The sequence below is a fragment of the Dipteris shenzhenensis genome, chromosome 16 (assembly GCF_047967505.1).
Source record: "Dipteris shenzhenensis isolate YYH24624 ecotype China chromosome 16, Dip_SZ_1.0, whole genome shotgun sequence".
Classification (NCBI taxonomy): Eukaryota; Viridiplantae; Streptophyta; class Polypodiopsida; order Gleicheniales; family Dipteridaceae; genus Dipteris; species Dipteris shenzhenensis.
The window spans coordinates 45,067,541-45,081,108 of record NC_141611.1 but is presented as its reverse complement, the minus strand read 5'-3'; the positions used below and the strand labels follow the sequence as shown (position 1 = coordinate 45,081,108).

The window sequence follows — 13,568 nt, the reverse complement described above, 5'->3', positions numbered from 1 at the left end:
GCAATTGTAAATGCGATGGGTAGTACTCACCTTTAATGTCAAAGAGAGCCATTATATAAAGTCCTAGAGTCCTAGGAGATTATGTCATCTTTTTGCGAGAGTAACACATGTGCGTAGAGTGTGGCCTTGGTGCCATTAAATTGTATCTTGAGTGCCATTTTGGCTAGTAATGGAAGAACATTTCCACGTGGTTGTGTAACTCTTTCTCTCTTTCTCTCTTGAATTCGTATTCTAGTTGTGCACTTTCCCCTTGCACCCACATTACTTATAGATAATGCATATCTCTTTGCACTCATTCAATGCAAAGTGAACCCTTGATTGATTATTTATAAGAGGCACATTGCTCTCCACCCCTAGAGCAAAGTGAAGGGCTATAAGAAAACAGAGCCAATAACATGCAATACCATGATTCAACGTTAACACCAAGATTACAAAGTAGTGACGATAGGAGATGTGTTAGCAGAAGTTGATATAAAAGCGGTCCCTCATGTTGTCCATTTCTCTCAGGTCCTCTCATGCTAGTTATGTGTCTCTCTCATAACCAATTGCTCCCAAATACAACAACTCACATTTTGATAATATGCATGGGATCTAAAAGGTGATTGAATTATGATTGATCCCAATATTAAGTAAGAACTTGGAAAACTGATAGACTTTTCACCCCAGGTGGATATTTTCTCTTAGCTCTCCATGCCTATAGGCCATCATCTGCCCTCCATCTACCTACAGACATTCTGATAATATGCATGGGATCTTGAAAAGGTGATTGAGTTGTAAGTGATCCCAATAAGGAAGATCTTGGAAACTTTTCGCCTCCTTTTTACCCCAGGTGGGTATTTTCTCCATTACTCTCCACGCATATACTTCAAGTCAGGTCGTTTAGGACCAATGATCCCAGCATATGTAGGATCATTATGCAAGAGGAAATATATGATCTTCAATTGTCAAGTGTATCATGCCTCCAATTGATCACCTAGATCAAGAAGCATGATACCCACTTGTCGACAAACCTATGTATTGCATAAAGGTTCAAGAAGCCTCCATTGTTTGTCTTTCTTCCTTTCTTCCTTCCTTCCTTCCTCACTTTCTCTTTCTTCCTTTCCAACTGCCAAGAAGTTGAATCCTTCAAATCTTGCATAGAAGCCCAACTTCATCTATCCTTCCTCTTTCAATGATCCAAACATACTGTGGATTTTTTAGGAAATATAATTTGGTGAATTATAACATCTTCCCATGGTTGACTATAAACAGGGGACACCTTATGCTTTCCCTCATTGTAAATGGAAAATACAATGTGAAAAACACGGACATAGACATGGCACTAGTGATAGAGAAGCACTAGGTCCTACAAAGAGGGATTTATGTCATTGATATCTCCAGGGCTCTGAGTCTTAGTCATGAGTTTTTTATCAAAGGAGTCTTCATTTGTTCTGTGATGGCTTCCTTAGATATGGAGAGAACTCAAGTGAGACCAAATTTAGGTTTTAAACTGGTATGTGGGTTATTGATTGATGATGGAATCTTGTAGAAATCAAAGCAGGTGGCTACACCAATATTAAGACAAATAAGCGAATGAATAAGCTTTTGATACAACTAAATGCAAATATGTATATTTATATACTCATGCATACATAAGTCTATTCAATGATCATATGTACACTTACTCCTTTGCATCATGGATTTCTAGATTAAAATATACACATGCACACTTGTGATTATGCATATAATAATATATATACCAAGTTAGCTATCTACTATAAAGCAATAGGTCACCCCAATAAAAAATAATTCAAATGGACATTCCCTTTGAATTCTTTTCGTGGGGGAACTATTTGGGTCTCACCCATACTCCTCCATTATGTTGCCTTGAAGTTCCCGACTACCTAATTTAAGGGCCCTACTGCAAGGTATTTGTCGATTTTCAATAGAAATACCGATGAAAATTACACTAGTTTTCTTTAACGAGCGCAAAGCATTGGGAAATTGTCGGTGTATGCATTGGCAAATGTATGTTGGTATTAGTGTTGGTATATACAGACATTGTAAGTTGGTTCAGCCCCATTTAGCCCCAAACTTGTATGCATTTTATTTTAACATGCCATTTGAGGTAGGAACGCACAAAATTGCCTAAAACTCTCAAATCATCATGTCTTATTACAAAATTTCCCTTTGGACGAGGGTAGTACAAAATTTGAAGGTGAGATACAAAATGAAAAAATTGCTGAAGGTATGCTAAATACAAAATGGTAAAACTACTACTAATCGTCCTCTAAACTACTAGACTCATCCTCGCCTCTGTCTAATCCCTCGGCATCTCCACTTTTGCATTATCCCTCACCCTCCTCTCTCTCCCCCAAATGGTACGATCAAACATGTTTGAGAACAATGATGATTAGAGTATACTTACAAAATCAAATGGTACGATCAAACATGTTTGAGAACACTGATGATTAGAGTATACTTACATGACAATCCCTGATGCTTCAACTCTTGAAAAAATAGCCTTGCTCCTCCTCTCCGTTCGTATCTGTACTGTGTGTTTGTAGGATGATGATGGATCGTAGATTCCTATGGACTCAAATTAAGAGAGTTAGATGAAGTGCCATATATGGGTAATTAAATAAATAGAACAATAATTTATAAGAGAAGTAGACTTACCACCCATGCCTCGTAGCTTGCCCTTTTGCCACTCTCGAGGTGAGAAGTACTTATGGTGTCCAGCTGTCTCCTCCCCGCCTTAATCTAAACAATTTATTTCATATACATAGGCCGAGAACCCAAGATAGAACCCAAGATCATTCATTTAGATGGCTTAAGATTCATGATTAGTAATACGTGATAGATTTGGGCCTTCCTAATATTGCAATGCTTTATTTACTTAAGGTAATCTTGAAGGATTGGATTGCACATAGCTAGACTAAGTTCTGATTGGGTGAAGTGAGGTTTTGATTTTGTATAGCTAAGGTCCACACATTTCCTTGCATGGCTATGGCTTTGGCTTCCTTTTCTCCTTAGTTCATTGTCTCTTGTGTGCTATGGGCACATTGTGCAACCTTGATTCAAAAAAGACCAAGTAGTAGGGAAAGTGGGGGATGAGGCCTCTCTCCCTAGAAAATTGGCTCATAGGCTTCGTCCGTGAGTCACTTTTTGAGGGGGATAATCCGACTTCTCAAATTTTCTAGCTGTATAGGGATTGGGGAGGTGGTATACAAGCGCTCTGTCACATTGCTAAGTCCAGTTACAGCTAAATGCTAAGCTAGCATTGCAGAAAACAAGTCCCCATGAAGGTTGATGTGATTCCAGATTGTGATTAATGAGGGCATGATAGGTCTTTGCAGCCAACCATAGGGAGCATCAATGTCTATGGCCAACCATAGTACGCGGGGTTAGAATCCTCTAAAATTTCAAGAGGTTTTTGTTGATCCAACCTTTGACCTGCATGGGGCCTTAAAACTCCACTGCTGTTGGCATTAAGAATGTCGTCTCGACATGAGTGGGGATGGCCCTTTAACATGGCATTGTTGACAAATTTGGTTATGATGGTGGCTTTCACTACTGAATCGATCCCATTGAGATAGGGTGACACTGAGTGGGGTAGAGATTTCGATTAAAGGCCATTTTCAGATGGGCTACATTGACAAATCCCATCACATTTGCTACATTTTGCCAAAGTTGAAATTATTCCCATGAAAAGCTCTGTCTTTCAGGTTACCAAGCCCTCCTCCATGGGGCTGTGAGACGTGCGTGCTAGTGGGGCTGACACAGCCACAATAGCATGTGTGGGGAAGTCCTCTTAGGTGACGGTGAAGATGCTCCTTTGAACGGGCTGCAGCCAGTTAAACTCAAGTGCTTGAATCTGCAGCTCTCGAAACGTTGGTGTCAATCTGAGCACTGACTGCGCCCTCCCAATTTAACTGCGTGAACAAGTCTCCATCGTCTCCAGGTGCGCACAATGTGATGCGTGTGCACTGGACCTTAAAATCGCGTATGTAGAGTATGGCTGGCAAGCGCGCGCGCCGAACGGGATCTAGCGGTTGGTCCTCCCCTACAGCCTACAGCAACACCCTACGTCTGCCTTTTCCAGCCACGCCATATCTGACGCCCTTTCAAGTTGCCGGCCACCGCTGAAGCTTGAAAGCCCCGCCCGACGGCTCTGTAGAAAACAAGCACTCGGCCGTCCGCGTCCAGCGACTTCAGGCGTCCGACCGCGCTTCAGAGACGGCGGCGTGAGCTTGGAGATTCCCGAAGCGCAGCGTGCCTCGGCCGCGGCGTCCTCGGCCGCGGCGTGCGCCTGAGTTTTTTTGGCTGAGGAGCGCAGTCAGGGTTGTCGGTCGAAGAAGTGCAGCGTGCCTTCGAAGCAGTCGGCGCCAGGAATCGAACCAGACGGCGCGGTAGCGGACTGATGGCTGGTGGACGGCGTGACGTGACCTGACGGCACGGCCGCCCTGAGGGCGTTACCGTTACCCTTGCATCATCATTCTCGTTTGCACAATGCAATGTGCATCATTCTCTCGAGCCAGGAATTCTAACGGTGAAAAGGATCATGCTTTGTAGGACTCTACAGTGCGTATCACTACTGCTGGCTCTTCTACGATCTTGGTGCTTATAAGGTGTTCTCTAGTACCTTTACTTATTGGAAACTTCTAACAAAATGCAGACATCCTCACCCCTTTGTAAGGATACGGGTTTGAAGAGCTCAATCAGCAAGCATCATCTCCATCGTCTACATTGTCAGAGGACCATTTTAGGCATTCTCACTCTGCTGTACTCTTGAGTTTTAATTCTCTCTACGTGGTTATACAAGGTAAAGGTAGTTAAGCCTACCATGTAGCTGTCTCAAGACTGGGCTATTAATCTAAATCACTAAAGAATTGCAAACATTTTGTATAAATTCAAACGCCTTTACATCTTTCAAATATCATATGAAAAATTCTTTCAGAAAAATTATATTCAAACTTGAAACCTCTCGCCATTCACATGACATATTAGAAGTGGAGGCTTGGCTACAACGTTTGAACTAGGTCTTTCCACGACGGATCGTTGCAGCGAGGCAGAAAGCGATCCGGGAGAGCGGGACTCTATGCGTGTGTAAGTATTCAAATACTTATTAGCGACGGCGATGGAGGAAGCATCCTGTCTACGGCCTCAAGGCTCCAGGCGTCCCAACTAGTGGCCTTCCCACTTATCGCTCAAGAATCGCATTGGCCGCCGTAGTACTATAGCATGCCCGGAAACGTGAGTCGGCCGCCTCGGGACCTGCATTCGCGTGCTTCTAAATTCTGCAAGTTTCCACCTGGGATTTTGCGAAGCTGACCTTTCCTCATTCTCTCGAGGCCTGTGATGATGTACTCTACAGTCGCTAACATATCTATATATTGGAAGGTCGAGCTCACTGGACTATCAAATGCAAACCAGACTATTTGTTATCTTCTGTGCTGTTGCAAGGCGATGTGCAAAGCGCTTGCTGTTGAGATCTCCAGTAGGCTGTTAGAGCTGAGTGAGCCCATAAAGCACTGATCAATCGACCATTTGTGAGCTTGTAGTGTTACATGTCCCGAGCATACAGCAGCTTAGCATCCGTTTGTGAGAGCACTCTGCTTGTTGGCATACTATACGTGTTTAGTGTAACCGGTCGTGTGTGAGCTTGTAGTAGCACATAAGCGACAGAAAGAGCGAGAGAGACATTCCTGGTGCAAGATAGCCTCGTCACCTGCTCTGTCGATCATCCTAAGCTTTAAGGAGAGGATAGCTATATTCAGATAAGAGCTAATCTTTCCTTGTGAGCTCGAAGAAGCGGCAGAGAAGGATGCATTGCTACATGAGCCATATGACGGGACGACGACGCGCGTTGGAGTTGACGCAAAGCTCAGACGAGACGGCGATGGAGACGATAGAGAGGTTGGCGGCGGGGAATGCGGTGGTAGTGTTCAGCCTGAGTTCGTGCTGCATGTGCCATGTAGTGAAGAGGCTGTTCTGCGGGCTGGGGGTGAATCCGACGGTGTACGAGCTGGACGAGGAGATCAACGGCTACCATTTGCAACAGGTGCTGGAGAGGGTGGTGGGAGAAAGTCAGCCGGTGCCGGCAGTCTTTGTGGGAGGGAAGCTTGTGGGCGGCCTAGACCGCGTTATGTCTGCCCATATCAGCGGAGCCTTGGTGCCCCTTCTCAAAGAGGCTGGCGCTCTTTGGCTCTAATCGGCCAATATCACGTTTTCCATTCCATTTCATCGACCTTCAATATCATCTCAGACTCCACAGACTTGATCAACCAATGCTCCCTTGTTCATCAATCATGAATGATCGATCTTATAACGGACTTTTGCTTCAATCAATTGCGTGAAATTTGAATTTGAGTCACACCATGGTTCATGCTTTATTTTTATTAATAACCTTGTTTCGTTGTGTTCACCATTTACCTTCTTAAGTTGCAAACTTGCATCTAAAAACTTGCCTCTAGTTGCATGCCCATTGCGGTGAGAAGTTCCGTTTCTTGCACGTGGACAATCACAAATGCCAAGTCCACATAGGAGCGAGGAGGGGGAGAACTAATTAATTGGAATAGTAGGCCCGGACATATGGAGGAATGTACACTACCAGTAGTACGAGGATTGTGAGGGAGACGTTTGCTGCTTTGTTTGATAAACCGAGCAGTATGTACTATGACCCCCGTCTGCTCGGTTTTTTTTTGCCTATATTTTGGCTTGCACTGGTGAATATGTAATCAATAATCCCTCGCTGTAGCGATTCACGAACGCAAAAAGTATTAGGTGTATGACCGATAATTTCTCGACAATTTGGGCTGATGAGCCTTGAGGTAGTCTGGTCAAACGCCAACCGGATCTACAGATACGCTCTCTACATTTCTCTAATATTAAATAGGCTGCGCTGCAACAAAGTTCGGACTGTCTTCCCTCACACTTTCGCTTAAGACTCATCGTCCAGCATTCTCTAATTCTCCCCCCTCACGAAATGTAAAGACAACCTTGCTTTAGTTCCAAACCCTCTCTCTCTCTCTCTCTCTCTCTCTCCACACAGACACATACACATACACACCCCCTTGCTTGCTTCACTCGTAACGCTCTCTCTTGGCGCTCCATCCTATTTAGTATCATCTTTCGTTGACGGTTTCTTCATTCTCTTCTCTCTCTCTCTCAATATGCATTTTAGATACCTTAATGGAACCACCAATATAGAACCTCATGCTTATAGGTTTTGCGATGGACATTCAAGTGTAAGTCTATGTCAAGTGTGTCTTTGTCTAGCAAGAAACCCCCAACCTTGGCATTGCCTATGTAGAGGGTGAGTACATATTTGCTTGGTTTGTAGATGCTTGAAGGATGGTGCAGCCAAGATAAGGTTATCATGACTTTTTGTAATAAATTGGTATTATTACATTAGTAAAGAATCCAAAGAATCATGAAAGATCAAAGCACATTGACACTAGAGTTGGAAGTAGGAGTAGCCTTGCCTAGTGAAAAGTTCAAAGAATCCAAGTCCTATCTATCTCTATGCAATATAGATGGCAGGGATGTTGAATCTCAGGATTCAACTTAGGCGGAGGGATGGAGACTGGGGAAAAGCGACCAAGTGATGCTTCTAGCTCACGACTTCTTGGAATGAGTGGCTACAGGATTCGACAAATGTACCAACACGATGAACCATCCTGCGAAACTCACCTTCGAGATTTCATTTAAGGAAGGCTTGATAGGTAAAGAATGACAAGACTAGCAAGGAACAAATGTAAGTTTCTAGAAAAAGGTGATGTCAAACTAGATTATAAAAAAGTGGAGATAGAGATTCAAAGGCCCAAATCAAGCATGATAGAGTAGATGTAGTAACAAAACCTTATACAAAATTCTCTAGAAGAAAGTAGGAGTGATGCACTACAAGTCACATTGACCCTATAACAAAAACAACCACATATTTCAGATGCCTTGAATAGCAAGGAATATGTAGAGAGTTCACTCCACCAACTTGTGATGAAGTAAAAAAAGAAATAGTGTGATTAGAACAAAGCTTGCTACAAAAAGATGATGGAATGCATGCAACAAAATACCCAAACAATGAGTTGCAAATATTTTTTCAAAGATTGGAAACATTAAGTTTAGGCACATAGAGCAAGACTGTACAACATCAAAGGAGCAACTTGTGAATGCCATTGCAAATATTAATGCTCAAGCCCAAGTGTTAGTGCAACTCCCAGGACTTTATGATCGATTGTTAGCACAAATCAAAGTATCTCAACAGTTGCCTATACCTCCACATTTGATAAGTACAAGGAGACAAGGATTTGCGGTGGTATTAAAATGTTGTATTAAAACGTTTTGAACATTTTTAAATTAGCCCTGGGGCATTTTAAATGCCCCAATAGTGAATGTTAACTGGGACCAACTCTAGCCGATTCTCAAGCGGTATATCCATACACCGCTCGGTACTATGACAAAACATCACATGGTAATCCATCATACTGCTCGGTGCTTTGTACACTGAGTGGTGTTTCACTACACAAGTGGTATAATTAACTACACGGGCCGGTGTTTAGCTACACCGCTCAGTGTTGTTAATGCTATATAAACTAGTGCCGTGCTTGTACTATCTTTTTCTCTCTTAAGGAGAGCTTTGGGGGAGGACGATTAGGGAAATATCCACCATTAGATTGGATTTGGTAAATATCCAACGTTGGATTATTTTGGATTAAAATCTTTAATGATTTTTTAAAAAATAAATAAAATTCAAGCATGGAAGTTGCACGCAAATTCAATTGTGGAAGTTGCAAGCAAAGTCGTTACATGCAATTCCATTGGGCATTCTCGCTTCTTCTATCATTCCTGCACAAAAGCATTCGGGTTGCATCATTATCACCTGCGCAAAGCATTGTTATCAACTACATTTGGGAGCATTTGTAGACGAAAAGCTAAGCTAAGGTTAGGGTCTGCTACTTTCCTCCCTCGTCCCCTTCCTTTTTCCTCTATGTAGAGTTCGTAGGGCATCGTGGATGCACAATAGTGAGCTAGAATTGAGTGTAGTGCGTACCTCGGATTGTGTAGTGTGCATCAGATTGTGTCGTGTGGTGAACGAGATCAGTTTTGATGTGTAGGAAGTAGTTCCTGTTTGTCCAGTGTGATAAAGTGGTGTGCCTATTGCTCTTCGTCTTTGTTTGTTTGTCACAACTGGAGTGTCATCAGTTCATCGCCACTTCTATTCTCTTTCGATGGCATTGTTCTTTTGGCTTGCTGAATTCATGGCAATGTTGGCCTCGCGTAATTTTCGATTTTGCAAGTGTGTCACGATCCTTCGAAGGCTTGCGCCAAGCCAACCATTTTTGTAATTTGTAGGTCTCTGAATTTCGTTCATGTCGTCAGCTTGCGCGATCATGGTATGTAGAAGAGAATGTAGGTTGATTGATTCAAAATTATTCTTTGGTCCAGGCTAACAATCACGGCTCGCTACTCAACACTCTTCAAATCAGCTAGGATCAGCCTCTTGATAGGTAAACTCTTCTGAAAGCATCTTCTAAGTTTCTATGCGCTTTTGGATTCGGAAAGAAAAAAAGAAGGTTCAGTCGACATTCGTGCGAGAGTGACAAGAGTTATTCATGCCCATAGTATTTAAGCCCCCCATCTTCCTTTGATTTTGCAAGTTGGGAGTGTTGATCCGAAGCTACCTTTCATATTATTATTAATAATTCGCCAAAATAGCGGTGCTAGCTAGGATCTACAAGAAAGACCGCCAGACGGAACGTACTACATAATGGCATCGCAAACCCATGATAAAACCCAATTATGACATCAAATCGTTTCTTGTGGGGGGCCTCCATCGACTGCCCCCTCAAACTGTGTGAGTAGTCAGACCTTGGAACTTGGAGGTATCATTCCAAAATGTTGATTCGCAATTGGAGGGGTCATACCCTCCTTTTTGATGGAGACTATATCAGGTTTCGGTCTCACCTTTGTGATACGAACAGTCAGTTTTTGCCCTACCTTGTACAACCTCTCTAAAATGACCACAACACCCGTAAATCCTAAATCTGTAGCTGGAAGGTAAGCTTCTCTGTCATTAGGCATAGTTAGAAAATAACCCACATGAATTATGTCCTTGATAATAGCTTGGAAAGTCCCTGGCGAACCCTTCTTGAGCATCTTTGCTGGGTCAAGATGAATGTTAGCTGCCTCTTCTGCTTCACTACTGTTGTTATCCCTTCTGTATGTGCTAAGATGCCTGGTCCCTTCCACATTGGGAGGCCTTCTTGGCACTGCCTCCATATTCCGTCGATCCATTATCTGGGCACTTCTTTCCGCTGCACCTCGCCCCATGATTCGAGTTTTCATTAGCATGAGTGGAGCAAAAAGAAAGAGCTGGGAGGGAGAGTGTAACATGGGAAATAAAGGTATAGGAAGTCCATATCAAACTCAGCTGCGGCATTAGAGGAAGGTTGAAAGGTGTTCAAGATCCAAGGATCGTATTGAGCTTTGATGGATTCATGGTCAGGGTGCAACTTAGCATGAAATAGAGGATCAGAGTTATGGGATAGGAGCTGAATGTGGAAGCGAGGAGCAAGTATGAAGGTTGGAACTTGCATTGAGCTCTATTGGATTGCGAGCGAGGCTGCAAAGCAACAGTCTCGAATGAGTACATGTTTGAATGGAGGGGATCTCAAAGTAGCTTGGAGGAAGCATCGGCAGGGATTGGAGAAAAGTTTGAGCGTCGAATCAATAGCGACAACTGTGTAGAAAGGGCTCAGTGCTTGGTGAATGACAGTGGTCCGACAATAGGACCTTGACCTGCATACTTAGGATACCATCGGAAAAGTGCAACATGCTACTCTAAGATTGGCAGCGAGGCAAGTTCCATGGTGCGTCACACATTCCATAATTGAGCTGACTTGAAATTACAATGAGGTGATCCCTCCTCTGGCAAAAAATTAGACGAAAACCCAGAACAAAGAACAATGAGAGGGCAACGCAAAAACCATAATCCAATCATGAGCTCAAGAAAATATGAGCGTAAAGTTATGAAAAGAGCGAAAGTTCTTGGTGCAAGCAATGAGCCTGGACGGCCTCATTAATAACATGCAACGACTGCAGGAAGTGGCTACAATGCAGCTAGCAGCAACAGTGAAGATTCCTTATGATATGGACAAAAGGAGCTGGCTGCAGCAAGGAAGGAGAAGTGTTAGATGGGAGTGTATATTGTACAGGTTGGAGCAAGGAAGGAGTAACGTTAGACAGGAGGAGAGGTGAAATAGAAGCGATGGTCGAAGTAGAAGGAACTAAGGAGGCAAGAGAGAATGCAGCAGCCACTTTGTTCTCTCTCTTAGTCGTGAATGAATACAAGATCGTAATCGAAAGCAAGCCTCAAGCCATTCTAGCTCTCGTGAAGCTCATGCACGTAGGCAGCTCTAGGGGGAAGAAAGACGCAACTACTACATTATTCAAACTATCGATCTTCATGGGAAACAAATCCAAAGTGGTAGATGTAGGAGCTATTCCTCTATTGGTAGACATTTTGATGGATGAAAGGGCAGTCATCACATATAATTTATTGGCCATGCTACTAGTGCTGGCTTCTGCCGCTGAAGGAGAGTGAAGGAGTTGCTACAATCAGCAAACAAACGCCATTCCTATACTGGTGGATCTCTTGAGGTTAGGGTAGACTAGAGGAAAGGAGAACTCCATTGCTATTTTGCAAGATCTGTGCAAAATCCAAGGAGAAGAAATGATAAGGTATGTTCTCTGTTTTCCCATGGCTTTGCCATCGCTACGGCTAATGCCACATCCGATCTTTGTGGGGGAGAGCTTGCAAAATTTAGTAGCTAAGCTTCATCAGTGATATGCTACAGATAAAAAAAGTTAGCGCTTAGCAACAGAACTTCACTAGGTGATGCCAAAATGATAGCAACCAAGGAACACTTTGCAAATAGCTGATTGTCAACTATGATTGCCTGCAAATAGTTGAAATTCAGTTTTCAACTTAAAATACATTATATTATATAGAGTTTTAAACACAACAAGACAAAGCACCCATAGATGCGCACACAGACGCGTTTTGTGAACTAAAATAAAAACTTACGGGCGCATCTATTTGCACGTCTATTTTCGTGTCTGGAGACCCACGTCTACTAGCGCGTCTATATATTAGACACACGTGCATATAGACGCACACTTAAATGCTTAAATAAACGCGCTTGTAAACGCATTTATAGACGCAAATATAAAGGCTTGTCGAACAGACAGACGCGTTTATAGACACATTTATAAACGCCCTGATAGACGCGCTTTATTTTTTTAAAAAAAATTTACAAGATGCTGTGTATGCTATATAGTTACAAGAATCCCATATCCACATTGTGTAATTCAATTCTTATAGCCAACCGCATTTTAATTGCAATTCCAAATAAAACATTACAACTCCAAAACGCAATAAAATTGAAAGCTCAAAAAGTGCTTGTATATACATATAGCACGAAGCTAAGCCACGTCATGTGGCTTCAAGTACAAAAAATAAGGAAGCTAAGCCACGTCATGTAGCTTCAAGTATAAAAAATAAGAGGAGTGTATATACAAGAGGCATGAAGCTAAGCCAGTGGCTTTAAGTACAAAAAAGAGTAGCTAGCACTACTTCTACGACTAATCTATGTTCTCCATGTCCTTGCTCCCTTCCACGCTCCCTTCGGCGCTCCCTTCTGCGCCTCCTTCCTCGTCTTCCTCATCGTCTTGTGCACGGGGCTGTAAACAAGGGACAACATATATCAATGTATGAAAAATCAAATCTTTACTTATAATTTTGGCATTATTTAATTACTTTTAAATACTTGGGGGGCCGCTCCAGTAGCCCGGGTATACTGCTCCTCAGTAATCAACCCGTCATCATAGAAGTGCCTCCATGTATCTCCTCTGCGATGGTGGCGATGGTAGGCTGTCTCCACAGGAGTAGGGTATCTACCCACGATCTCAAGCTGCATGATGACACACTTTGCGGAGGGATTAGTACAAAGAAACAACCTCCTAATAAACTACATAAGCAATATAATTTGAGATCGATACTTACAAATTGGGCCTCCCATGATTCAACACCCCCTGCTCCAAAATGTGCGCTTCCATATTCCTCCATCTGGATCCTCCGTGCCTCCACGTGCTGCAGACTGGGGTCCTCCCTCGCTGACTTCATTGCCTTCTTCCACTCATGCTTGTGAGTGGTGTGGGGCGGGCCCCTTGGTGATTGACCTGCCTCAAGCCTGGCAAGCTTCGCTAGTGCCTGCCTCTTAAGCGAAGATCTTTTATTGCCAAGTATCGTAACAATCTTTGACTTGGCTTATTTATATGTGAACTGGCGATTGGGGGGGTTAGGATACCTAGAGCGAACAGCAGCGAGGGTCTCATCAGCCAACCTCTTTGGGTGGTCTTTGTAGTGGATAAAGCAATCTCTGTAATTGTTAGCAATTACAGAGCACATGAAGGCCATGATGTCCTTCCCCCGCGCATCCATCAAGATGCCTCCTGTCTGAGTGATGTCATAATAAATCGTACCATCACCCGGAGGCACGTCTAAATCATCTGAATCATCATCGTCC

General features: G+C 43.1%; 1 protein-coding gene across 1 annotated transcript; it reads left to right on the top strand.

The window, feature by feature from the left end:
* The first annotated feature begins 5,417 nt into the window (after nt 1–5,417).
* Nucleotides 5,418–6,309, top strand: LOC147893028 (glutaredoxin-C1-like). The gene has a single exon (XM_087387034.1). The coding sequence runs from the start codon at nt 5,807–5,809 to the stop codon at nt 6,191–6,193; it is 387 nt and encodes a 128-aa protein (XP_087243160.1). The 5' UTR covers nt 5,418–5,806; the 3' UTR covers nt 6,194–6,309.
* The last annotated feature ends 7,259 nt before the right edge of the window (nt 6,310–13,568 follow it).

What these genes read in the sequence shown, in the direction of transcription:
- LOC147893028 (XM_087387034.1), top strand. Translation starts at nt 5,807, where the DNA reads ATGCATTGCTACATGAGCCATATGACGGGACGACGACGCGCGTTGGAG.